Raw genomic sequence first — 27,677 nt, forward strand, 5'->3', positions numbered from 1 at the left:
ATTTAATATTAAATTATTTTTAAAAGAATTTTAATAGTTTGTAAATAAATATGATATAATTTTATTTTTATCAATGTAAGCATCCTCTATGCAAGAAAAATAGATACTATGTTCCTTCTTCAAATTTGTATAATTTGAGAAGGTGCTATTATTGTTGATTTTTTTCTAATCCATTTTAATTCCCTTAAATAATTAATTGGATTGATAATCTAGTTGCAATACTATATAATATCTTTTAAAATTTATTTGTGAAATTTGAAAATGATTAAATTATTATTTTTGGAGGAATTACATGCATAAAAATTAAAACTATCATATTTATAAAATTAACATTTTTTTTGAACTATTCAACTCAGTGTATTTGCTCTTGAAATGATCCAATCATTATAAATTTGGTAGAAGAAAAAGAAACTATTGTGATTTTATTAGGGGTGTCAATTCGGGTCAGCGGGTTGGGTTCGGGTCGAACCCGAAACTGACCCGGCACTGTTCGGGTCAACCCGAACCCGACCCGTTTTTAAAAATCGGTCAGGTTTCCTGACCCGAACCGACCCGATTCGGGTCAGGGTCAACCCGACCAGACAAGAATGACTCGAATTTGATCTAAAATTGCTAATTTTCGGGTCAAAATCGGGTCAAAATTCAATTTTCGGGTAAAAATCGAGTCAAAATCGGATCAAAAAAGGGTCGACCTCGGGTTTTCGGGTCACATATGTGTTTTCGTGTCACTTTCGGGTCAATTTCGAGTTGCTGGGTCAACCCGAACCCGACCCGATTTTTAAAACGGGTTGATTTGTTCAACCCGAACCCGACCCGATTCGGGTTCGGGTTGACCCGAACCTGGATTTTTCCGGGTCGGGTTCGAGTCGTGTTTCGGGTCGTGTCAAAAATTGACATCCATAGATTTTATTATGAGTTTTAGTATTTGAATGATAATTAAAAAAAAAAGTTTTAAAAAATATTTTTTCTTAGACTATTTTTATTTTTGAAAGAATTACGAATATACATATATATAATATTTATATAATTTAATGTGGTTGATTGGCGTCTTCTGATATATTATGATTTTAAGTGCATATGAAAGAGGTGTTTTTTTTATATACTTTTTTTAGCATATTTTTAATGCATATCAGTGAGCAACTCATTTTGCACAGATCAGATACTAAGAACAGTCAATGGTCACAAAATTAACATTGCAAAAACTGAAAATATTAACAAAATTATATAAATTCTTTTGTCTTTTGATGCAAGAACACATTTTGCTGCCCAGGATTTCCTTTTCGTCTGATCTATGCGCTCTTCTTCCTTTTTCATTAGCCTCCCAAACTTATAAAGCTCTCCATTTTTATAATTTCTATTGGTAAGCCTCCTTCTCTCTGCGTCAGCTTCGCGGGCTTGGGTATGGCGTTGAAGCTGCCATTGCCGGGGGGAATTGGAGGTCTCTCCTTCTTGGAATCCGGCAAAGGGGCTTTTACAAAACTCAAAGGTAGGATTTTTAGTTCTAATTTTCTTGAGTGGAATATTGTTATTCGAGTTTGTGTTTCTTTCTCTTCTTGCAAGCTTTTTCTGTTAGAAAAACCCTCCATTTATCGTTCTTTGTCTCTCTAATTTACTTGGTCGGAGTTGGAGATATCGCTCTGAAGTTGCCACCGCCGGTGAAAATCAATCGGAGGGATTTCCTGCTTGGAGTCCGGCTGCGATGGGACCTTTGCGCACCTCAAGTGTAGGGTTTTTAGGGAATTCTTCTCCTCTGATTTGGCTGAGGAGAACCTTAATTCGGTTTCAGATAAAGTAGCTTCGTCATCAAACAAGACTGGTTTTTTCTGCTTTTCAGAAGCTAGAAAATCCTCCATTTACCTCTCCATTTCTCTCTCTATAAGCTTTCTCTCTCTACCTTACTTGATCTGCCAGTGCCGGCGGATCTTGTAAGGCTCTCCTTCTTCGATTGTGGCAGAGGGGCTTTCAACAACTCAAAGACAGCTTTTTTAGGGCATTTTGTACTTTTGATTTTCCTGACTTTGACCTTTTGATTAAAGATTTGTTTCAGATAAAGTTGTTCCCAACCCTTTCTCCTTCTGTTTGCTATCCTTTTGGTTTCAAAAATCACTTTTTTCGTTGGGATTTCACAAAATTTAATAGTTTTCAAGTTTTAATCCTCTCAAGATTTATTAAATATGGATTGATTCATTTTCTTTATGTACCTTCAATCAAAACAAAACCTAAAAGAGTCTTGAATCCATTAAATATGAATGATTTTTATGCTTTTATGGAGATAGGAATTCCCTTAAAGAGGAGGGAGAAGGCGGCCGGATGGTCAAATAGAGCAAGCTGCTCAATTCAGCAAGGGCCTCCACCAGCTTGGCCTGGTCGCGCTGTTGTTGAAGAAAGCCGAAGGTCATGGGAAGGTCCTAAGCCTATAGCCATTGTTGGGTCAACTGGATCAATTGGAACACAGGTATGAAGAAATAGTTACTCTCTCTCTCTCTCTCTCTCTCTCTCTCTCTCTCTCTCTCTCTCCTCTTCAGTGAGTGTTTTTTCCTCCTATTCTCCAGACATTAGACATAGTAGCTGAGAATCCAGATAAGTTCAGAGTAGTGGCTCTCGCAGCAGGATCAAATGTGACTCTTTTGGCTGATCAGGTACTTGTGTTACTCTCTAGAGCTTAATCTACAAGGTTTAGACTTCGTTTGGGACGGCTTCGTTTGTACGAGAAAGCTTCTTTAAGAAGCAGAATTAAAGCCGTCCCAAACGAGAGAGATTATTACCGTCCAGAGGCGAATCAAGTGCAACCACGTCATCCAGTACAAAGCAATACCGAGCAACAGTACCGAGTAGGGGATGATGTGTCACATTTTCATTGGGCTCTGGACGTCGTTCGGCGTCCGCATAGAATAATTCATCCCCAAACGAAGCCTTAGTTTCTATTTTAGGACTTTTTTTTTCTTTTGGAAATCTTTGAGCAGGTGAAAACATTCAAGCCCCAGCTTGTTGCTGTTAGGAATGAATCATTGTTTAGTGAGTTGAAAGAAGCTCTAGCTGATGCTGAGCACCAGCCTGAAATAATTCCTGGGGAGGAAGGTGTCATAGAGGTCTGTCTCTTTCTTTTTTGCCTATCATTATCATTACTAATTTAGTTGATTAAGTCATTGCTAAGGTTCTGAGATTGAATATTGTCTACATCATATTTGTGCTTAATTTCATTAAAAAATACATCTTAGATTTGTTATTCGTCAGGTCGCACGGCATCGAGATGCAGTCACAGTGGTCACTGGAATAGTAGGTTGTTGATTAAAGATTTGTTTCAGATAAAGTTGTTCCCAACCCTTTCTCCTTCTGTGTGCTATCCTTTTGGTTTCAAAAATCACTTTTTTCGTTGGAATTTCACAAAATTTAACAGTTTTCAAGTTTTAATCCTCTCAAGATTTATTAAATATGGATTGATTCATTTTCTTTATGTACCTTCAATCAAAACAAAACCTAAAGAGTCTTGAATCCATTAAATATGAATGATTTTTATGCTTTTATGGAGATAGGAATTCCCTTAAAGAGGAGGGAGAAGACGGCCGGATGGTCAAATAGGGCGAGCTGCTCAATTCAGCAAGGGCCTCCACCCGCTTGGCCTGGTCGCGCTGTTGTTGAAGAAAGCCGAAGGTCATGGGAAGGTCCTAAGCCTATAGCCATCGTCGGATCCACTGGATCAATTGGAACACAGGTATGAAGAAATAGTTACTCTCTCTCTCTCTCTCTCTCTCTCCCCTCTTCAGTGAGTGATTTTTCTCGCTATTCTCCAGACATTAGACATAGTAGCTGAGAATCCAGATAAGTTCAGAGTAGTGGCTCTCGCAGCAGGATCAAATGTGACTCTTTTGGCTGATCAGGTACTTGTGTTACTCTCTAGAGCCTAATCTACAAGGTTTAGACTTCGTTTGGGACGGCTTCGTTTGTACTAGAAAGCTCATTTGAGAAGCAGAAAGCCGTCCCAAACGAGAGAGATTATTCTGTGCGGACAGCGGACATAGCTTACCGTCCAGAGGCAAATCAGGTGCAGCCACGTCATCCAGTAACAAGCAGCGGTACCGAGTAGGGGGTGGTGTGTCACATTATCATTGGGCTCTGAACGTCGTTCGGCGTCCGCATAGAATAATTTATCCCCAAACGAAGCCTTAGTTTCTATTTTAAGACTTTGTTTTCTTTTGGAAATCTTTGAGCAGGTGAAAACATTCAAGCCTCAGCTTGTTGCTGTTAGGAATGAATCATTGTTTAGTGAGTTGAAAGAAGCTCTAGCTGATGCTGAGCACCAGCCTGAAATAATTCCTGGGGAGGAAGGTGTCATAGAGGTCTGTCTCTTTCTTTTTGCCTATCATTATCATTACTAGTTTAGTTGGTTAAGTCATTGCTAAGGTTCTGAGATTGAATATTGTCTACATCATATTTGTGCTTAAAATTTCATTAAAAAACACATCTTAGATTTGTTATTCGTCAGGTCGCACGGCATCGAGATGCAGTCACAGTGGTCACTGGAATAGTAGGTTGTGCTGGCTTGAAGGTAACTGGTTTGGTTGTTTTTCTACTTGTTATGTATTTATTGTTCTTCATAAGTTCTAATTTCTAAAGCATGTTCATCATTTTGAGCATAGTTGACTATGATGCATGAGATGCAAATTTCTTTTCAATATTAGTTATTTATGCACTCTTTAAGCATTTCTACTGTATGATTTTTCAGATTAATAAAAAACCAATGCTAAAGTGGTTTAAATTAGTCCAGTTGATCCCAACCTCTCTTTACTTTGGAAAAATTATTCTGTGTGAGTCCGGACAGGAATAACCATTCGTACGTGAATGTACATACTATGTACACTGTGTATCAAATCAATGTAGATACAATGTGTACAATCACATGTCTGGGTGGTTTTTTCCGTTCTGACTCCACACATAATAGGTTCTCCTTGACTTGAGCTTGACCGTGACTCAATTAATCTAGCAGTTCGAACAAGCTTAATTCAATGAGTTATATCAAGCTCATGAGCAAGCTCGTCTTCTTATGAAAAAGGAAGATGAAGGTGAATATGAAGAGTTTCAACAATGGAATCATATAAAGAGAGAAATTTCGGAGAGTTCGAGAAATAGGGAAACAAGGACTTTTATGTTTTTCATAACTTCATATATAGACCTTTAAATTTGAATTTATAGATATATTTAACGTTAATATTTTGTAAATGCGTTGGCTCATAAGCCATGACTCATCGAGTTGTGCTAAGGATCCATTCATTGAGTTGAGCACAAACCAACCAGAAAAACATATTGCATGAGGAGCTTCTCATGAAAAAAAAAATCATGAATGCTAAACAAAAAACAATAAGGCATCTTATAAAACTATAAGACATGTATATAAAACAAACAAGACATTTTTTGGTATACTCTAACAAACAATCACTATCATCATAACAAAATACAAAAGCAATGTTATGCCATTGCAGTCTAGTAACATCATCATCTTTATGAGTAAAGTCCATTATTTTGCTTATTTTTAAAATGAATGATTAGCCGACGGTAGCTGCGATAGAGGCCGGAAAAGACATAGCTCTAGCGAACAAGGAGACCCTCATTGCCGGAGGACCTTTCGTTCTTCCCCTTGCACATAAACACAGAGTGAAAATACTCCCTGCTGATTCTGAGCATTCTGCCATATTTCAGGTAAGGATGCTATTACTGTTTCATGGATTAATTCCAATTATCATGTGGTAGAATGTCATTTGCAAATTTGTTTCATTGAGGTTCTATTAATGATAGTTAAAGGTTTGTGTGTTTTTGCTGTGTTTAGTGTATCCAGGGCTTGCCGGAAGGCGCGCTTCGACGCATAATTTTGACTGCGTCCGGTGGGGCGTTCAGGTATAACTGGGAAATCATGAAGGAATGTTAACTTATTTCCTTGCAAAAGTTGTTGAAGAGAGTCTTGCAGGCTAAATATTTTGGTAATGATAGTATGTTGCCTCTAAAGCAGGAGAAATTATTCTGTGCGGAGACCGGATGTAGAATGCCGTCTGGAGACAAACCAGTATGCGCCACGTCAGCAATATAGAGCCGTGGTACCGAGCAGGGGTGACATGGCGCATTCTGGTTGGTCTCCGGACCGCATTCGACGTCCACACATAATAATTAATCCTAAACTAGTGGCTCACTTTTTCCAAGTCATGAGTGATTCTTTTGAAAGTAGTTTTGTTGGAGTAAATAAGGAGAGAGAAACAGAGAGAAAACTCCTTGGAAGAAAACTTGGGTCTCAATGTGGTTGCAGCAATTTTTTTATTTTGTTTAATTTTTCAAAAGAATTTCTTGATTTCATTTGGATGTGGTTGCATGGTTGGTGTTTATGTTAGAGATTGGCCTGTTGAAAAGCTCAGAGAGGTTAAAGTTGCTGATGCTTTGAAGCATCCAAACTGGAATATGGGAAAGAAGATTACTGTAGATTCTGCTACTCTTTTCAATAAGGTGCTAAGTTTCATCCAAACCACCCTTCCATATAAACTAAGGTTTCATTTGGGACGATTTTCTTACTGCTTAAAACAACTTTCTAGTACAAAAATTTAAATTTTTTAACTAAGAAACTGCTTTAAGAAGCAGTAAGAAAGCCGTTCCAAACGAAACCTAAATTTAAATAGTTGGAATCATAGTAATATAAATTGATGTCACTAGCCTTGTTGTGGCTATTTGGCATTTTCTTGCTCCTTCCATATTTCATTCATTTTGCTTTCCTAAACAGGGTCTGGAAGTTATTGAAGCACACTATCTTTATGGGGCTGAATATGATTCAATTGAGATATTAATCCACCCTCAATCAATCATACACTCAATGGTTGAGACTCAGGTTTGTTTATTATTTCTCTACATGTCTGAATTTTGTAAATTATTAGTATTTTACAATACAAAAAATTGAATTTGAATTCAAATATGTTTACTTTAAATATATAAGTAAATATATTTTTACATATTTTCAGGATTCTTCAGTTCTGGCTCAGTTAGGGTGGCCCGATATGCGCCTACCGATCCTTTATACGATGTCGTGGCCAGATAGAATCTATTGCTCAGAGGTTACATGGCCTCGACTCGATCTTTGCAAGTAAGCATCTCATTCTTTCAAGTTGAAGAAAATCTACAAACTATCATGGAGTATTAGGCTTTGTTTGGTTCTTCCTCTCCTTTTGTAAAAGATAGTTTTAGAAATATTGGTTAAGGAAATGGAGTTTTCTAACGGAGAAGCAAATATCAAAAAACTTCTCAAAACAGTAGAAAAATGAAGTTTCCTAAAAAGCAATTTCTATAGAAATGTCCCATCCAAACTGTGACCAAAAATAATTTCGCCGTTTCCGAATAGAAAAGATAAAAAAATGCCGAAACAAATGAGGCCTTACCGTTTTGATAATGCAGGCTTGGATCTTTAACATTTAAAGCGCCGGATAATGTGAAATATCCATCAATGGATCTTGCTTATGCCGCTGGCCGAGCTGGAGGAACAATGACTGGTGTTCTCAGTGCTGCTAATGAGAAGGCTGTGGAGATGTTTATTGATGAGAAGTATGGTCTTCATCTCATCAAATTACGAATTTTTATCTACTTGTAATTTACACTGATGAGACTTTGGATTTTGACATTTCAGGATCAGTTATCTTGAAATTTTCAAGGTTGTCGAACTCACTTGCGATGCGCATCGCAACGAGTTGATCGAACGACCTTCACTTGAGGAGATTGTTCATTATGATTTGTGGGCTAGGGATTATGCTGCTGGCCTAAAATTGTCATCTGGATTGAGTCCAGTTCCTGCTTAGGCCACCAAAAAAAAAAAAATTTTCTGCTGCTCAGCAAATGAGAGTTGAATAGATGTTGCAGCAGTTCTATTACATGCTTAAGCATTCATCATTTCTTGTTATTATGAAAGAAACTATTATTGCTTAGCTTGTTCCAGTCAGGCATGTTAAATTGGTTTTGAAATCTGAAAGCTAGTCTAGTAATAAATTTAATGACTAAGATTTTGTTTGGGATGGCTTTCCAATTGCTTGTTAAAGCAATTTTTTAATTAAAAAATCAAAATTTTTTATCAAAAAAGTTGTTTTCAAAAGCAATAAGAAAACTATTCCAAACGAAGGCTTCGTTTGAGAAAACTTTTTTATTACTTTATAAATAAGTTTTCTAATATAAAAGTTCTTATATTACAAAATTATCCCAAATAAAATCTAAACCAAATTTGAGTGACAATATTTTAACCCAAATTTTTTAACAATTAAGAAATTAAGCACCTGTTGTAGCAAACTTATAATTCAATGAAGGCTTCGTTTGGTTATCCCTTAAAATGTTATTGGAGCAAATGGAGTTCTCAAACCGAGAAACATATATCAAGAAATTTCTCAAAACAATAAAAAAATAAAGTTATGCAAAAAAAACATTTTCACATAAACGGCATATTCAAATAGCGACAACTGACGTTTTCAAACGGAGAAGGAGAAAATAAGCCGCTTCAAACATGGCCGAAATCATATAAAAAGCAATTTATCAATATATAGAATTGAGCTGTGGAAGAGAATTGCTGCAGAGTATAAATGGTCCTCATAACTAAACATCAAATAGCAGAAAGCAAAAGATAACAGAATAGTCAATACACTGCTTGTGTTTGAAGGTACTGAAAAGGCTTAAGCTGAATAACAATCAACAGAAGCAGCAGCATCACATCTAACGGTATACAAACTCGTTTAAGTTCTAATGGCCATATTTCTGGAACTCCCATTCACTATTGTCTGCATATTAATACAAAAATAAATAAATAAAGTTAAAAATATAATTGTTGATAAGAGAGGGGAAATAATGAATTTAGATGTGGAAAATTAACGATAATAATAAAGGCAAAGCTCACCGAGTGGGCAGACTTGGCGAGTTTTAAGCCACCTGCTGATACAATGAAAATGGAAAGCATGATTGCAAACACCTGTTCTCAAAAGAATTGTGAGCTCTTTAGGCCGGACCAATTATATATCAGCAGCTAAGTGACAAAAACATATAAAAAGTTGCAGAAAAAACATAAAAAGCAAATGTGGATTCAAAGCAAGCACTAGCTCAAGCCTGTCCCATAAGAGAAACATAAGAGAAATTATTCTGTGTGGACACTGAATGCAGTTAAACGTCCAGAGACTAACCAGAATGCGCCACGTCAGCAATATCGAGTACGGTTGAGTGCGGTACCAAGCCACGGTACCGAGCTGGGGTGACATGGCGCATTTTGGTTGGTTTCTGGATGACGTTCGGCGTCTGCACAAAATAATTTGCCATCCCCACAGGGCTGTCTGATTGGTGATTCAGTTTAGGGTTTAGCAATCCCTTTTTCTTTTGTAACTACAGATCTTTTTGCAAAATAATAATTAGAAGAAGAAGAATTATAAGCAGTTTAAATCAGGATCAAAGAATCTGATTCCAACTTGAGCCCAAGTTTAAGTGAGTTGAAAATCTAATAGAGTTTGAGTTGACTTTAATTCTGATTCTATTCAAGTTTATTAGTTTAACAAATTAAAAATTTAAATTACTAAACAAGATTAATTTCTATGTATGTAGCATCTATTTATAAAATTTTAATGTAGTATATTAAATATACAATCATGCATGTGTTCATATATACTATTTATTTGCAATATAGTCATAAATATAAGCAAAATATGTATGAGTGTGTACGTTTATGTATATAAAAGAAAAAAAGCTAGGTTGCTCCTCTCAAAGCCCTAAAATGGTCTTCATGTTGTGGCACTAAGAAGAGATAAAAAAAGAGGAAAGTAAGAGTGCTTAACAATCCCATGTGACAATACATAGTATCCAGTCCTTCTATGTCAACTCAATGTGCCAACACATCAAGATTTCTTTTGCGCTTGGGTGATGTGGTGCAACACCTCTCTCTCTAATCCACGCAATCTATTTCAAGTTGAATCAAACTAATTTCTAGAAAGCCAATATTGAGTTAAGGCAAATCGATTTTAATTTAGAATCGATTAAACTTTGAATGATTATCAAGTAAATTTTATGTTTCAAACATAATTATTAGTCCTCAGATACCAATGAACCAAATAACACATGAAATTATTAACAAATAAGTGATGGTTACCTTTTAAAGGACATTTAATTAGTCGGTTCAAAACTGAAGAGAAGAATTATAGACAAACAAATACTGGAATTTGCATTATCAGCTACGGAAAACATAACAAAATGGAATAGAGAAGTGGATAGAGATATAACATTGAGGTGATCCAAATAACATTAATAGCAAAATTGAGATAATCTAAACAAAAAAAGAATGAAATGTTTTAATCAATTTGAGTTAAATTTGAGCCGAACATGAGCCAAACAAACTTAATTACATTAAAACAAACCAAACACAAACAAAGCATTCGCAAACAATTTCTAACTCGTGCCGATTTTTAACAAATATAAAGCAGTCAGCTCATTCAAGTTTGACAAATTTACACCTCTATCTACAATATATCTTCTCCCATTCATTGACACCCTTTAAAATGCCCAGCTATGTCAATATTCTCCTCAAAATCCTCCATTCAGAATTTAATATCTCAAAGGTCAAAATAAAAATTGGAAATTAAAATTTGAATTCATAACTACCATTACTAAAAATTCTCCAACTTATTTTCTATACTTTTAATTCAAAATTTACTTTCAAGTTTTGAATTAAAAATGTTCATCTCAAATTACTAAAATTCCTCTATATATCTAAACAGTTTATTCTAGCAACCTTATTTAATTTATAATCTTCCCGAGCAACCAAACCTAACCAAAACCCAATAAAACTTAGTTTTAACCAATTATCTCTCCTCAAGAAATTCAACATATTGCTTATCGTTGGTACCCTATAATCATGGCGCTCACAATTAGGGCAATCAAATGCAAACAGAACGCAAAGGCCAAGGCTAGAGTTCAATATGTGGGAGGCATATGCAACGAACCAAGCAGTGGGAATGGTTTGAAGCGCAGTTTGTTTAGAAGATTAGATGTTGGTGAGAGATGCAAAAAGGGAATCATAAAATAAAAGCAAGTGAGTGTGTGAGTAGTGAGAACTAGGCTTAATACGAGAGAAGCACTAATGTGGAACCAGATATGACTTAGTTAAGAAGTTGTGAAAGACTATTGAGGGGATGTAGATGGCCATGAGATTGATTTTGGCAAAAAGAAATCAAATATTGCTCTGATATTGGAATAAACGGAGAATAAGGAGAACAATATAAACAACTTGAATCTGGAGAGCACTTAATTGATCAAAGAGTTTCATTCGTTAATAATAGTTTATTCAATTACAAGGCATCAATCCTACTTATAGAAATAGAATTACAAAAGTATGAAATCAAATAGTTTAAATTCAAATATAAACTTATTTATAATCAAAAATTAATTCAAACAAAATATTTAAATTCAAACACTTTATCATCAAAATAGGATAATCAAAACTTATAAAATAGATTAAATAAAAAACATTAAAATTCAGCCAAATATAGGATAATCAAAACTTATAAGACATGAAAACTGGTTTGCTCCAGCTCTATCATAGTCCGAGTCGTTTTAGTTGGCCTATGAAAATTTGATCTTTTCCGGGCCAAGCTAGCTAATTTACATTACATCAACTCTTGTACACTAAATTAAAAATTTTGACCCATAAAGCAACACTTATAAAATTATAACCAGAAATGAGAAAAAGCACAAGTAATGCCGAACAAATCCTTAAGAACTGAGATTAAATTCTACCTGCCGTAGAATTTGCTTTGAATACTTATATTAATAAAGCTACTCACAACAGATGCAACTCTCCATGGCCTATTGGTCGGGCACTTATGCTTCCAACCAAGAGGTCTTAATTTTGAAGCTTCCATATATGATACGGGCAAGTTTGAGATTTAATTAGTTCAAATTCCCAAAGAAAAAACCACTCCCAACAACATCTCTTAAAGATGAAAATCATGGATAATTGTAAGCAGTAACAGAGCTAATAAAATCAGATCCATACCCCAAGCAACCGTGCACTCCTCACTTGTAGCACTTGCTTGATTCGCCTGACACTCAATGCCTGCAAATTTCCATAAAATCAAATCCATGACCTCTAAAACCCATCCAGAAATAAGCCCGAAACGAAACCATCACCAAAAAGGAATAAATTAAAGTTCTCACATAAATCCATGATGTGGTTCCTGCATATCGCGCAGTTATCAACAACAATATCTGCAACATGAAACCCAAACACAAATCAAATCATCGATCCATCACTGGAGGAGCCAAAACAAATAAAACCTAATCCTAGGACGGAATATAATTTCACAAAGCTAGGGTTTGACGAAGATTTCAAGATTGCGTACCCCACGCCCAGAGAGCAACGGCGTTCCACTTTTTGATCTCGAACCGCTTCGGTTTCTTCGACGACGAAGGGCCGGCGCCGCTCGACCCCTCGCCGACGGGCACCATGTTGATGTCCGTGTCCAAAGTCGCCATTGAAGAGAGAGAGAGAGAGAGAAAGAGATTGAAGGGTGGAGAAGCAGCGGAGAAGAAGCGGAGAATCAGAAAGACCGGGCTTGAGTATTCTGGAAGATAAACGGGTTTGCTTTTTAATTTTTATCTTATTTTTCGGAAAATATAAGCCAATTTATCAATATATAATTAGATATTTTTTAATTTCTTTCTTTAGATATTTACATTTCATAATATTTTTTATTTTCAGCATATATATTATCTTTATTGCAACAATAATGACTGAGAGTTTTTTATTTGGGATATTTTTTTTGTTGCTTTCTAAAGTAATTTTTAAGTAAAAAAAAAAATTGAACTAAAAGTTTTTGTACAAAGAAGTTTTAAAAATCAGCAAAAAAATTGTCCTAAACACGTGAAGTTATTATGTACGGTCACTGTACGCCTTCCAGAGGTGAATAAAGACGCATCATATCATTATTTGTTGTGTATCGGTGCTGTGTACCGGGGTGAAATGACACATCCTGATTCTTCTCTGAACAGCCCGATAATAACACGTAATAATTTCTCCCTAAACGGAACCCGAGTTAGAAATCTAAACATTCATATACATATATGCAAAATTAGTCTTCTGATGATTGATAATTTTTTTTCTAATAAACATAACTATTATATGGACCAATTTGACTTTAAAATCCGAGCAATTTTTGGCAAATAAAATGAAATATAGTGCAAGGAATATGAATCTTATCAGTTCGATTTCATCAAAACATCTTATGCTTGACAAGATTAACTGCTTAATTTCGCCTAATTATGAAGATAAAACTAGTGAAATTTAGTGAGACTTTTGAAACTAGTGAGATTTTGGAACTTAATCTTTTAAACGAGAGTAATTTAGCTATGATGATAATACTGAGGGAAGAAAAGTACTATATCAATATTTTCAATTACTTTCATAAAAAATATTATTATTATTCATTTCAAAAAAAATAATAAATATATATTAATTGATTGAGACACTTAAATGCTATATAATAAATATAAAATTTGAAATATTAGATATATAAATACACAATTTACTAATATTATATGTAAATTTCACTTAAAATAATTAATTTTATTTATTCATCATAAGGAAATAAAAATAATTTAAAGGTTTATCCTTCTTCACTAAAGATAAAGGCATTAAAAATAAATAAATAAATGATCTCTAGACCGTTATGACTCAAGTAAACAAAAAAATTATTCTATGTAAAGACTGGAGGCAGAACGTCGTCCGAAAAACAATCAGAATGCATCATGTCAATGGTACTGAACAGTACCAACCCGCGGTACCGAGCACATGAATGACATGATGCATTCTAGTTGATCTTCGGACGTCAGGCATTCGACGTCAGCACATAATAATTTTTCCCATTAATCTCCAAGACAAAATAGCTATGTATAATAGATTTGAACATATTAAGGTCTCTGCATATTGCAAATAAGTACATAAGAGATGTAATAGTCAAAGTGCAGAAAACTGTTCTCAGTTAATAATGCTAATGAATTACAACAACAACAACAAATCATTAATAGATGAAATTTAAATAAACTCGTTGTTGTAACATTGAAATTTTCAATTGAAAATACACAAATTTCGTAAGGGCTCTTGCGGAAAAATCAAGAACCATTGATGACTAACATTGCCTATTCAATGAGCTCAAATACAGGTTAAGAATAAATAATCTTCAGTGCAAATAGAAATAGTAACAAGCAGAGAGGAAAAAAAATGGTTTACTGAGGGACTGAGGTTTCGTTTGGGACAGCTTTTATAATGCTTTTTAAAATAGCTTTTGTATTATAAAGTTGTTTTAGAAAGCAAGAAAAAAGTCGTATCAAACGAAGCCAGAATGTGTTATCGACTGCTCTATTTCAAATGTTAGATAAACGCCTTAGCAGAAAAAAACCAACGGCTCCTGCTAGCAAGAGAAATATTGGATTACCAAGTGCGTCAGTATCAGTAAATCTGCCGCGATTATTAAGCTTAGCCAACTTCTCATGAAACAAATTGGAGAGATTGTCGAGCTGATGCATCATTTGACGCTGAGAACGAGAGATCGCGGCGATCTGTGAGGATTAAATAAGAATCATGAGGTTATAATCAAATCAAAGCATTCTAGGAAGAAATGAAATGAGCAGGTTTTGATCATTTGAAATAGCAGGAAAAGAAGCAGAATGTGCAAAGCAATCAGCTGAGGTTTCGTTTGAGAAGGTTTTCTTACTGTTTCCTAAAGAGACTTTTTAATACAAATTTTTTAATTTTTGTACTAAAAAATAGCTTTAAAAAGCAGGAAGGAAGCCGTCCCAAACGAAGCCTGAGTGGAACACATGTCAGGTGTTATTGTGAAAAATAGAAGATTATTGTAAAAGAATGCTTCAAGTAAGATAAAAAATGAAAGAGATTTATGAACAATTATGTTTAAGATCAATAAAACTGGTGGATCGGTAGATGAAGTTGATGAGAGAAAAGGTTGTTGAATGGTGTGAAGGCACGAGCTGCCTAATAAGAAAAAACGGAGAGAAATTTAGGGTTTGTAAGGAAAGTAGAGGAAATGAATATTTTCAAACTTTTTGTTTCATCCCCTCTCAAAGATTGAAGATTTAAGATTTTAGAAAAGTGGAGGACATGAAATGAAATCATAGCAATTTATGGATTGACTATAAATCTATAAGCATAAATTAAAACTTTTTTCATTCGCTTTCATGATAAGGAAAAATGGAGATATATTTGGCCTTTGTTTAGATTGAAGGAAAGTGAATTTAAAATTTTTTTAATAGACTATGAATATAAAACTATAGGTTTTATGATTTTCAATACTTTTCTTCATACCCTTTCATTCCAATTCCTAGCATTCAAGCACAAATTTAATTAAAAAAATTGATGAAAATATAATGAATTCCATCTTGTTTAAAAAATACCTCTTCCATTAGTGAAGACTCTTTGTTAAGTTGATTGGAAGATGATGAATTGGGTAACAGGGTACCATTGCCCAAGTTGGACACAAAGAAAGTTGTTGGTGCCGAACCAGGACAACCTTCTCCTTGGAGAGAGAGATTTTGTTGACTGGTTGATGCTTTCTGCGCTGCAAACTTAGAATTCAGTTCCTCAATACGTGAGGTAAACTCGTCCATCCTTTCATTCAATGTTGATATTTGTTCCGAGAGCTGTTTGATGACTCCCTTGATAAGAACAAAAAAAGGACAATGTCAAACGCATAAAGAAAAAATGTCTTTATCAGGCACAAAAGTAAAAAAATATTTGTAACAAAATACTTATTAGGAATCATATTAATTAAGAGTTCCAAGTCTTCTGTTACGTTTCACCCTGAACCGATGAAAACGGCCCAGCTTGGGCCGATTCAATTCTATAGGAGGCGGCCCAAGCCACCTCCTTAAAGCCTTTCCTGCTACCCCCCTCCCCCACAAAGGAGCCCCCCCCCCCCCCCCCCCTTCCCTTGGGTGGCAATTAGAGAGAGGGTACGGGGCGGCTAAAGCCTTAGAGGTTAATTTGAATTTGGTTTATTTTAGGAAGCTTTTTATTAGGAAGATATGTATTTAAAAAAGAGGAAATGTTAGGGTTAGGGCATGCATGATTATTGTCTTCTCTTAGAGTTATCTTGGTGGTTTGGGTTCTAGATTCCTCGTCTAGAGATTGGGAGAGAATGATCCTCCTCTCGAATTGAGGAACAATTGTATTTTTGCTTGTTCTTGCCTTTGGTTTTATTCCTATAATATAATCTACTGTTTTTGGACTGTTTCATTGAAGATCTTGAAGTTTTCGCGCTGTTTCCACCAATTCTTGTTAGGGTTGCTTGCGAACTCAAGTATTTCCCGCTAGGGCTACTTGTGAACTCAAGTATTTCCTATCATCTTCTTGAGGATATAATTGGCCAACATGTTGAAGTACCTCTTTCATTCCAGGTGAATCAGGGCCACGTACATCATATCTTCTGCCACCAACTGTAAGATTGGTAAGTTTACCAATGTTCTTCTCACCTCGTGCGGAGTATGAAAGTGACAAACCACTGCAACAAGCAATCAATATTAACTTATGAGAAATGCAGTTATGTTTGCAAGAACTTAGCAAATCTGCAAAACAGGGAACAAAAATCAACACTGTAAAAAAACGACTCGGTTTAGACTCGGTTTAGTCATTCAGATTGAGAGTTCACGATGTACTCTTGCACTGATTCATCTCAAGGTATTCAAGAGGTCTAGAATAATGAAGGTTCGTCTTTTCTAAAAACTATGATACAGATTCTACCATCCTTCTTCTCAAAATGTTTAGCAAGTTAAATTTCTTTCCCTATCATTGATTTTCAATAGCCACAATGTTATGCAGAAACATCTACAACTTTATATTAGTTGTTGTTGATGTTCACGAATCATGAAGAGTCCATAAACTTTATTGTCTATCGACCTGCACCTGCCTAGGAAGTTTTCAAGATTGATTCATCCATCTCACAGTCCATGACATAGCTCCTTTCTTTGTGTGTCTTAAATATCCTTAAGATTCAAATATTCAGAGCATGTCTCATTGTTTTTTTTCTAGTGAAACTATTTTAGTAAAATTGAACCGTCGCAATTGCCAAGCAAATGCACCAAAAATTCGAGTTCCTTTTGGATTTTGTTCTTGATCAATGATAACCGTTGCATTGTCATCATATCGTATTATCATGCCGTTGTCACGTTTGAGTTGTACCTAGGAAATTATTTTTGCTATTGATGGGAAGCCATGAATCATATCCTCTATTTATAACTAGCTTGCACTCTAGAGTCCTGGTTAGAAATGAATCAACAAAATCTTCCACATTTTTCTACACATTTTTTCTTTTCTTTTCTATTACCATTTATTTGTTGCTACGAATCCAAATACTAATCTTAGCCACAAGCATAATAGAAATAACGAGAAATGGAGCATAGCAGAATCATCATATAAATCTCCACCCACTAAATGACTGCACGGAGATAGTCATAGTTATATAGCTTAGATGCTAGTCCGAACACTACTATAAGCACACGAGTTTATGAAAGCATACAAAGAGCATACCACAGATATCATACAATCATCTACACGCCTTAGGTGCCTTTAAAAACCATACATTGCGAGAGTAAAATCTGTCTTATAATATAATTGGTATAATTCGATGTAAGTGTTTCAAGGTGATTGGAAGTCATCTTAGATTTTGCTTTTTGTACAAAATAATAAGAGTAACATATCATAATAATTTAGATTATGGGGCGTCAAATATTAAAGCTAAAATGAAAAAGAATAGTTAGGGGAAGGGGAAATATGCCCAAAGTAAGATGAATTACATTTGAGATGAGGAGATCAAACAAAAATAAACATCAAAAAAGCAATCCGAATAGCAAATAAATGCAAAGCACCTGAGATGCTTGTTTCTCATGGCAGCCTTATCACCAGTGGATCGAGAAAGTGCTTCTCTTGGGCTTAATACCAGATCATCATCTATGCTAAGCTTTGTCTTCAAATCATCAGGAACAGCCTAAAAATAAACATCCAAATTGCAAAATTCTCTCTGTAAATACATCAGCTACATTTATATATGAAACTACTGAGAAAATTGTCTTACCATTACGTCACTGACAAGTTTCTCCAGTTGAATTTGCTCTATGTACGTTCTAGGAATATAAGAACCCTCCAATCCCAATTGATCAGCAACACATTTAACAATTATTCGGTCTCTTCCTTGCACCTTAAAGAATTGGAGATGGTATGAAGTAAATTAAATTTTTCAACAAACTAAATGACAATGATATAATCATAGAAAATTAACTGGTGAAACAATCTGCAAATTTTCTTCACAGAAGCAATGTTAAACTGCCATTACGCTCAATCGACACACCATCAGCACAATGCACAACAATAATGTCAGCAACCTCGCCCCAACTACTTGACCTAGGCCTTACAAAATCACAATAATTAATTCTCATTAATTTCTCTTCAAGTTGGCTCTTCTGTCATCAGAGTGTTTTGAACGGCTAAAATTCATGCTAGTTTCTGTTATATTTACATACAATGAGATGAGATTGTTTTGAGCATCTAAATTTCATACTGGTTTCTGTCATATTTACACACAATGAGATGTGTACAATAACATCATTCAAACATCGTGGTGCCCACCAAATCAGGTTTTTTTGTGCTCAACGTGTATTTTCTTCCTTGATTAACTTGACAAAAGAACAATAAACAGCTGCGATGGAGCACCTTGGCACAGATTTTATCATTCACCAAAATGAGCATATTCTCTGAACCTGAATTCCATGATACTCTCCTTAGGCTCATTTAATAAGCAAAGAGCAGATGAAATTATTAGTTTGAACATCCTCTTTGATCATTAGATGGGTAAATACACATGGCATTTTTAACCGAAAAGCAGAATTCCTAAGATCAAAGAGTGAAATGACAGCACCATTGACTAAAGTATGTGATAGAACCAATTTAAACATGCCAGCCATGCTTTTTTCTCGCTGAATGTAATGCATTTTATGGCTTATATACGCAAAAATTGCCTTACCACCTAAGGGCACACTTGTGGGAGGAAAACATGATAATTACCTGGATATAACTTCGATTCAACTGTTCCAACCAATCAATTTTCACAGTCACTCTGTCGTCAGAGAATACATGGCTGCTTCTTTTCAAAATAGCAGCAATACTATAGCCCAAAGCCATCAATCCTCCAAGAAGCCGTACACTAACTTCAAAAGTAATCCTTGGTGATATGATGAAGGGGTTGTCTGTAACCCATTCCTGCAAATCAAAACAAAAAGGAATTCAAACAGAATTGGATGTGCTTTTAGAAGGAAAAAAGCAAGTTTAAAAAATAAATAATTGCAACATAACATAAATGGATTCTCCAATTTGAAAAAACTTGATAGATTTAAACTTCATGTTGGAGGTTTTAATAATGCTCATAATAACCGAAGAAATTGTGAGGAATTGATGAAACAAAGTTAACAAATTAATTTTGCCTTACAGATGTAATCATATATAATCAGATGTAAGGCTAAACATAGTCAAGATATATAATTTTTCCTATAAATGATGTGGTACTAAAAATAGCTATTATAAAAAATCAATTATAAAATAGAATTGAATACCAGTGGATAAATGATACTCTAATTGCTTATATTGAAAAAATATATATTGATAAATAAGTTATTATTCAACTTTTCGAGAATACGAAGAGTAGATACAATAAATTATAAGTGCTTTTCATCTTATATTTAATATTTTATTTTTTTAATAATAAATTCAACAAAAAAAAATTTAAAACTAATAATGCTGGTCTCAAATCCGAATGAAAAAAGGTAAGAGAATTTTTTAAAAAGTTAACTTCGGCGCCCACTATAAGAAATTTTTGGCTCCACCACTGCCTCCTCTCCCTCATTAGTCATGTGCTATAATCTAATTTGCATATAAGTTTATTCAAAATAATCTTATTCAACCCTCATTATGCGAAGATCACCTAACATTAACCTTGACAACCTTGATTAGACTATTGACATTAATCTAAAGCTATTTTTTATGGCTATGTCAATTGGCTTCATTTTTTTATTCTTTTGTAAAATGTTTAAAAATACTCTTATCTAAAAAAAATGGGAAGCGCAAATAAAATAAAATAGTTAACACTCAAATACTAGGCTCGCAAACCCAATAGGACATTCATATTGATTTCCTAGGAATGATTGTAACCAAAGGGTTGAATTAAGACTACTATAGAGGAACGAGAACCACTCAAACTTTTCAAGAATGATGCAATTATTCTTGTAAAGGGCAAAATGTCATTCATCAAGTTCCTATAAAATCTCTAAAAGGGAAAAGGTAAGGAACTATCCTTCTCGCTAAGCTCCCATTCTTTCATCCCAAAGGGAAAACTCTGTCGGATTAGTTTCAATAACTATATGTCTTAAAACTCAATCATTGACTTGAGAGTCAAAGGGTCCCCCTATCAAACTCTTGTTTAAACTGGTTGTGCACATGGCAAAGTATCGAAATCATTACGATCCAGCTACCCAAACTCTACTAACAATGAAGAATATTTCAGAAATGCAACAAACTCATCAAATTTAGAACTTTTCTATTACCACATTCCAAAAGACACGATGTTGGGGAACAAGCCTTAAATATTTACGAAAAAAATTATCAAGTTGAATAAGGTATCTCAAATAAATCTAAAAAAAGAAGATACAATGCACCTATTTCAAATGTTTCTTACATTGCATATGAGAATCCAGTAGCACAAACTAAAGTCAAATGCCACAATCTTCAAATTTCAATGATTTTTGTAGGTTCATTCAAGCAACTTGGATCATTCATGCCAGTCTCATATTTATGATTTAATTCTAGAACAATCCAAAAAGACTAATAAATAAAAGTGAGAACATGATCAACGTATAGAAAGTAATGATATAGAGGTCACACCACACCTAGCATCCCTAATCACAAGAATAGTGAACAGTCAAACACATAGTTTTAGTTTTTTGTAAGCAAACGATGAACCCAACTTGCAGGATTTGATAACTTTAGAGTTTAGATTCAGTAGAAGGAAGATTGGGGGAGAAAATGCACATATATAAAGCACATGCCTAAGTGTTGCATTATTGGCATTATTGTGAATCTAAGTTACAGTTCCATTCAGAGTAAGAAGTCATAGGAATGAGTGTAATCGATGAGTATTATATCAACTTGGTATCTGTTAACAAACGATGAAAAAAAAAAAAAACGGATACTAAAAACCATAACACCAACATAGACATTTATTCATGTATATGATCATGATGCAGAGACAAATACAGAACAAACCTCAAACATAAGATTGTACTTTCCATCCCTGTTTCGCATTCTCAGATAGGATTGGCAAGCATCTGGATCTTCACCTGGTGGTAGGAGATATATATCATAAGTTTCCTCCCTACTTTCCTTGTGTTCTGCAGAAATTACAGCCTTGATTTTCTCGACTGATGCAGTCCTTGTTGACTACAATAACAGAAACCACTTAGCTCTAAAAACAAACTTAGACACATCTGCAAGGCATATTTTACACCTTGTATATCTTTAAGATTAAGAAATATGGGTAGTGCTTTAACCTTTAAAATGTAGGTCGGATTCTGGAAACCTGAGAATGGATTGAATTTGTTAATGATTTTTATATGTGCAGTTTGCAGGTCTGGTTCAATAAATGCCTTGTACATGGGATAAACCTGCTCAAAGTAACAGCTAAATATATTAGATGCAAAAATAGCACAATCATTCTATAAATAAACTAAGCTTCTTACTGAGGAAAAGGACTTTTATAATTAATTCAAGATGATTGATTTCCAGATTTATTTAAAACAGAAGGATATGCAGGCAGTAAAACTTTTTAACAATTTTAGCAAAATAAAATCAAAATGTTAGCGAAAACCGTTTCTGATATTTGTTGGATTATTTCTTCCGGTTCTTGTCCAGCACGTTGTATGTCCCTTAAGACCCTCTTCACAAGGTCAAAATGTACACCTCCCGTTACAGAAACACGAAGGTCTAATGCAGACCGCAACCTTTCACTTAATGCGTAGATTCCTTCAATAATTAGAATCCGGGAGCTTGGAACTTCCACAGTCCTGTCAGCATGCACCGACATGGAAAATTACAGTTTTCAGGAAATTTGTATGAAACTTCTCTGTCACTGATGATATAGAGTTGGAGGCAATAGCAGGCAACAGCAGGACATTCTAGGAAGAGGTAGGATGTGCCATACCTGTATCCTGTTCGACAGCTTGACTTGAAATCATAAATAGGCACTTGGACGGACTTTCCTTCTTTCAGGCCATTAATGTTTTCCAACAAAGTATCATAATCGGTTAGACGTGGATCTGATTACATATTGTAGAAGTCAGGCATTCATGCTAAAACTAATTGATATATTTTCTTAAGGAAAATGAGCTTAGATTAATCTCAAAATGCATAGCTAGATCGTCTAAGCTCAAATGTAATCTTACTTCAACTATTTGAACGGTAAAATGAATTTATTGTAATGAATGGTAAGTAAAATATTTAAGTTTAAATGGTAAGTAACAAAGGGTTTTATAACAAAAATATAGGTAACAAAACGTATGCATAAGCCATTCAACTTAAATAATGATATTTTTTAAAAAATTTATAGGTGATAAAGATGCGTAATAGATTTAATTTTATTTAAAAGATTAGGTGAGTTAAAGCTGAATGGTAATAATTAAGAGGTGCTTTAGAGTACTATAAGATGAGGTAACATAATAGAATTAAAAAAAAAAATTAGAGGATATAGATGTAATTTTATTCAAAAGATTGATATGGATGAGATAATTAAGAATTGCCTTAGAGGTAATATAATGGACATAAAATTAAAATTAAAATTAGAACATTATGCTATGAGTCCTAATTTCAGAGAATAAGAAAGTCACAAACATCTAAGTTGAGCACACCACAGAAAAAAAAAAATTTAAGATGGGTGCATGTGATAAAACTAGATATTTTAGAAATGCTTATACAAACCAAAAGTCGCCGTGTCACCAATCAAAGATAACATAGTGAAAAATAGACTGAGATAGTTTCTATAACAGTCATGAAAGATGACTCAATGAGCTGGTTAGATAGAATTAGGTAAATAAATGTAAAAGGTTTAGATCTAAACAAAAGTTTTGTAGAAATTAGAGTTAGAGGCTCATGCGTACCAAGAGCGACGGAGAAGTTTCCTTCACTATATTTCGGAAATCCTAGGTTCAAGTCAAGGAAATTAGTTTGCAACCGAGCATATAGGGCCTAATAAACTCAAAGAATACATTAATCTTATATTAAAACTATCTGAGGAAAAAAAAAAGGGCAGACGTATCCCATATTGAATTGTCTCATATACTGTCTCCCAAAAACCCTCAGCTCTTTCAACTTAACTAACAGAACGAGGCTTCAGAAATTTGCCTAAAAAATGGTTAAAATCACATAAAGTCCCTTCTTTCAATATCTCGGGAATTATAATCAATAGACTATTTATCTAGGGCCACGCTAAACATTAAACAGATGGATCAACCAGTAATATAGTAAAAAGACTAACCAACAATCATAAAAAATGCTTATTAAAGTAATAAATTAAGAATATTTAAATTAATCCTTGAGAATAAAAAACTCACCATCAAAGTTTCCATCAATTATACGACTTGAGTCATTGTAGTTATCCATGGATATCACAGCAATACTTGGCATGAAATTCAGAATTTTCTCAGTGAATACCGTCTTTCCAGCCCCAGAGGGACCAGCAACACCAACCATGATAATCCCCTCATTCTTTTGGGCCAACAACTGGCAAGCACGGATGAAGACAAAGAAACCCTTCTCAAAAGAAAGTGAATCTTGAATTGGAACAATTTCATATCTAGAAGAGTCTTTCCTTTTCACAACCTGAACTTGATCTCTTAAAAGCCCTGGCTTCCGCCGTGGTGATTCAATAGTAGAAAAACTTTGGTCCATTAACAAAAAGTTATGAAAGCTCTAATAGACCTGCAAAGGAAAAAAATAGTGAATGGATGCACAAAAAAGAATCATCAGTATGACAATCTAAAAAAACATGCATTATTAGAATGTGATAGGAAACACTTGTAGAACTCAAGTATTTCCTATCAATTTTCGGAAAGCAGCGAGAAATCTTAACAAAAGTCCACCAAAATTATGAAAACAGTAGATAATTTGTATTATTTGATGAAAGGGAAATAAAAAAAATAACAAGATACAATTGATCCTCTATTCAAGAGGAGGATCGTTCTCTCCCAATCTCTAGACGACGCTAGAGCCCAAAAGAAATCGAAGAGATCTCAATTTTCAGCCAAATTCAAGATGCCCTAACACTAGGAAAACAAAGTATTTAATGCATACCAATCAAAAGGAAATCCCTAAACAATCCCTACATTCAATTTCCCTCCTAGAATTCGTTCAAAAACCTTCCTAAATGAGCTCCTAGGGAATCGCGGTGTGTGCGGCTAACCGAAGAGGCGGATATGTTCCGCCCTGTTCGTGCCCGGTTTGGTCCTGCGTGAACCGGCTGGAACAATCCAATGAACCGTCTAACAGAATGTTATTGCATAGTAAGTGACATGAGATCTTCAATAACATTACCTTTGAGATTAGACATCATTTCTTGGTATGCAATTTCAAATACCAAACTAAATGTCTGCACCGTGACTCATCCAGAAAAATAGAAACTAAATTTGCAACAAAAAGTAATTGTTAAGCCGGCCTCAAATAGTTTAGAAATTACTAATAATGATGATTATGATGATGACAAGGATGAGCAATTGACTGCTAAAAAAATTGGGTGTGAGCAGCATGTCAAAAATCAAGGAAAAAGAGGAATCCTGTTCTTTATAAAATGGGATGAATATCATGACAATGAGTATAATTATATTAGAAAAGTTGAAGAAATTTATCCAGATCAAGATTTAATACTATGATACAAATACAATGATTACTCTTTTGTTTGGACCAATTTAAATTCTAATATAATTATAACACAAATAATTTATAAAGAAAAAACCTATCTTTCTAAACTAGGATCATGCATTGCTCCTTGGTGTCTTATTTACATGTGTAAAATGATCCATAACACCCTTCTGTCCCAGTGTGATGCATGTTATTTTTATTCATATTGTAATAACCAACAAGCGGTCTCCTTCTTGTTTCAGCACCTAAGTTAATTGTATGTTTATTCATTCATGTTTCAACCATACGAATTTCTGATAAGGCTACAATTACAATTCCCTGAAATGCTCTTCTAGATCATGCTGCCTAGAATTTTCATTCACATTCTCCGAAAGCCCCTCTCAAGATATATGAAAGAAATTTATCATTCCCAACTAGTTTATAACAGTAAAGATGTCAATAAGTTGATTACTTATTGGGACATAAGCAATGCTAATTAGTCCACACTTTATAAAATGCATGTCCACTTCTACATGTTTCTTCAAATATGTGGGAGACTCAATTGTGAGTAATGTTGATTGCAGATTTACTAAGACAATATAGACTTATATGTCCTTCCAACTTAATCATCCTTTCTTCTTAAATATTTTTTAGCCATAGAAATCAGTCCACTCAAGCTTTTCTTTTATAAATCATTTGCCTACCTTTACATGCTTCGTTTGAATAGGCTAGACTGGATTGTGAACATTGTTGATTGCATATTTTTCTATCACGATATAGCTTCCTTGGTCATTCTCACTAAATCTTCAAGTCTTTTAAGATAATTTTTTAACCATGGAAGTTCATATATTCCTTCTTCAATAGCACTGAACTTAAATTTTATATTGATTCTTAAAACCAATGGTTGTTACTTATTTCTCCATGTTCAAATATCATCCTAAGTTCTATCTTGTGTTACAAGAGTTCCTACATAATACGTGTTTGTATAGCCTTCTAATTTATTGGTTTGATTTTTCTTGAAGAACAATCCTTTTCAAGGATTGACCTAAAATACCTATGAACCCGAAAGCAGCTTGGAAATGCGATTCATTTGACTAGCGCATGAATTAACTTATTAGGCTCACAACAAGTGATATATCCAGCTAGTATATGAAAAATAGCATAATCTTCTAACTAATATTTGGTATTAACCTTTGCTGAGTTGTTTACATGAGGGTTTCCTTTTATTCATTGTGTCTTCTATCAAAATTTTATCATTAGCATAATCAATAAGGATTTTAACCCTCTTACTAATTAAGACTTTTATGAAGAGAGTATAATCTCCTTAGCTTTAAAGGTACACCACTTTGAGCATTGCTTTCATGAATCTATTGATGATGATGGAATTATAGAAAAGATAGATGTTCTAAATAAGGATGATTACTATAATTTATATGATTATGCATGATTACTAAATATTGGCGTCCACTCCAAATATAACTTGAATTCCACTAACAGGGGAAGACGATTTATAGAATTTTTTCAAGCATAAGAAAAATCTGACTGTTTAAAATTACTCTTTATGAAAACACGATTATGAATACTATTATTTGTAACAAAAAACGATGGCAAACAATTTTGATATCATTGGATTCTTTATATCAAGACGTTCAAATTGACTAAGTTTGTCAAAATTAAAGTTCAAATCATTCTAAATTTAATCCCGCAAGCTTCTAATCTAAAGATATGTTTGCACTGAAATTCATGCTTGATTTAATGATTGTTTAGATAAAATATCAATTATACTTTGCATATCATTAGATTAAAAAAATCAAATTAATCAAACAGTTTACTGAAACATGTGGCTGCTAATGAACACAGGAATGAAAGAACAAATTGCGTATTTAAGAAGACATACATGTAGTTCTATGCATTCACAACCTCAAGCCCAGATTGCAAACAAACCGCCTAAAAAAAATCTACGATGATGGCTTGAATATGGAGGAGAAACAACGGAGAAGATGGAGAAATAGAGAAACGGAGACATGATGAATAGCACTTACCTACAAATGAAGGCTGAAGCAAATTCGTTCTGCTGTTTGCCGGCGACGGCGAGGTCGACTTCCTGTTTGGCACCGCGCGTCTTGGCTCGAGGCAGAAGAGGGCGGACTGGCGGAGCAATCCGGGCGTCTTGGATCGAAGCAGCGGAGGCGGAGCAGACCGTGCGTGAGGCAGAGGAGACGGTGCAGGCAGACGAGGAGGAGCAGCAGAACAGCGAAAGAATTAGGGCAAATACACCTGCTTAAAAAAATAAAAATAACCTGGCGGGAGAAATAACTTGCCGTATTTTTGGGGGATCCTTCAATCCGCCCTTGCTTGCAGGCCACCCATAAGGAAACTTTAGAAATTAATCGGACGATGCCGCCATGGACGGACGAATTAGCTTTCTATTTTTAGTGTACGGCCAGACGGAGACGGATCTAAATTTAGTTAGTTTCCATGTTAGAAGATTAACCGAACTCAATTTGAATCGGATCCTATATATGAATGATTAAACTGATCAATCTCAAATAAGATTTTTCGGGGCCTTATTCAATTTATCAGGCTTAGTCATTAAGGATTAACTATTGTGCGGACGCCAAATGTTGTCCGGAGATCAACCAAAATGCACTATATTATCCTTTCGCTTGGTTCTGCGGCTCGGTACCGCTGACGTGTC

At 34.6% G+C, this 27,677-nt stretch overlaps 3 protein-coding genes across 4 annotated transcripts; 1 reads left to right on the forward strand and 2 right to left on the reverse strand.

Annotated features, from left to right (window-relative positions):
- Nucleotides 1–1,222: 1,222 nt before the first annotated feature.
- Nucleotides 1,223–7,911, forward strand: LOC110096522 (1-deoxy-D-xylulose 5-phosphate reductoisomerase, chloroplastic). 2 transcript variants are annotated; one of them, XM_020822526.2, is made up of 12 exons: nucleotides 1,223–1,486; nucleotides 2,277–2,455; nucleotides 2,553–2,639; nucleotides 2,964–3,089; nucleotides 4,484–4,546; nucleotides 5,545–5,694; nucleotides 5,822–5,889; nucleotides 6,375–6,486; nucleotides 6,758–6,862; nucleotides 6,993–7,114; nucleotides 7,423–7,569; nucleotides 7,652–7,820. In XM_020822526.2, the coding sequence occupies exons 1-12, from the start codon at nucleotides 1,402–1,404 to the stop codon at nucleotides 7,818–7,820; spliced, it is 1,413 nt and encodes a 470-aa protein (XP_020678185.1). In that variant the 5' UTR covers nucleotides 1,223–1,401. The 2 variants fall into 2 exon arrangements, with proteins under 2 accessions (XP_020678185.1, XP_020678184.1); XM_020822525.2 differs by lacking the exons at nucleotides 2,277–2,455; nucleotides 2,553–2,639; nucleotides 2,964–3,089 and adding exons at nucleotides 3,534–3,712; nucleotides 3,792–3,878; nucleotides 4,212–4,337 and having other exon boundaries at nucleotides 1,238–1,486; nucleotides 7,652–7,911.
- Nucleotides 7,912–8,490: 579 nt separating this feature from the next.
- On the reverse strand, nucleotides 8,491–12,610 carry LOC110096489 (RING-box protein 1a-like). The gene is made up of 5 exons (XM_020822473.2): nucleotides 12,381–12,610; nucleotides 12,196–12,246; nucleotides 12,035–12,094; nucleotides 8,900–8,971; nucleotides 8,491–8,783 (listed from the first exon to the last, which is right to left on the reverse strand). The coding sequence occupies exons 1-5, from the start codon at nucleotides 12,511–12,513 to the stop codon at nucleotides 8,746–8,748; spliced, it is 354 nt and encodes a 117-aa protein (XP_020678132.1). The 5' UTR covers nucleotides 12,514–12,610; the 3' UTR covers nucleotides 8,491–8,745.
- Nucleotides 12,611–14,054: 1,444 nt separating this feature from the next.
- Nucleotides 14,055–27,456, reverse strand: LOC110096513 (inorganic pyrophosphatase TTM2). The gene is made up of 12 exons (XM_020822508.2): nucleotides 27,022–27,456; nucleotides 23,698–24,064; nucleotides 22,293–22,407; nucleotides 21,960–22,155; nucleotides 21,643–21,756; nucleotides 21,359–21,532; nucleotides 19,109–19,303; nucleotides 18,123–18,245; nucleotides 17,917–18,035; nucleotides 16,436–16,553; nucleotides 15,448–15,708; nucleotides 14,055–14,595 (listed from the first exon to the last, which is right to left on the reverse strand). Exons 2-12 carry the CDS (start codon nucleotides 24,032–24,034, stop codon nucleotides 14,401–14,403), a joined length of 1,947 nt encoding a protein of 648 aa, XP_020678167.1. The 5' UTR covers nucleotides 24,035–24,064; nucleotides 27,022–27,456; the 3' UTR covers nucleotides 14,055–14,400.
- Between the last annotated feature and the right edge of the window lie 221 nt (nucleotides 27,457–27,677).

This window comes from Dendrobium catenatum, unplaced genomic scaffold, assembly GCF_001605985.2.
Source record: "Dendrobium catenatum unplaced genomic scaffold, ASM160598v2 fragScaff_scaffold_81, whole genome shotgun sequence".
Classification (NCBI taxonomy): Eukaryota; Viridiplantae; Streptophyta; class Magnoliopsida; order Asparagales; family Orchidaceae; genus Dendrobium; species Dendrobium catenatum.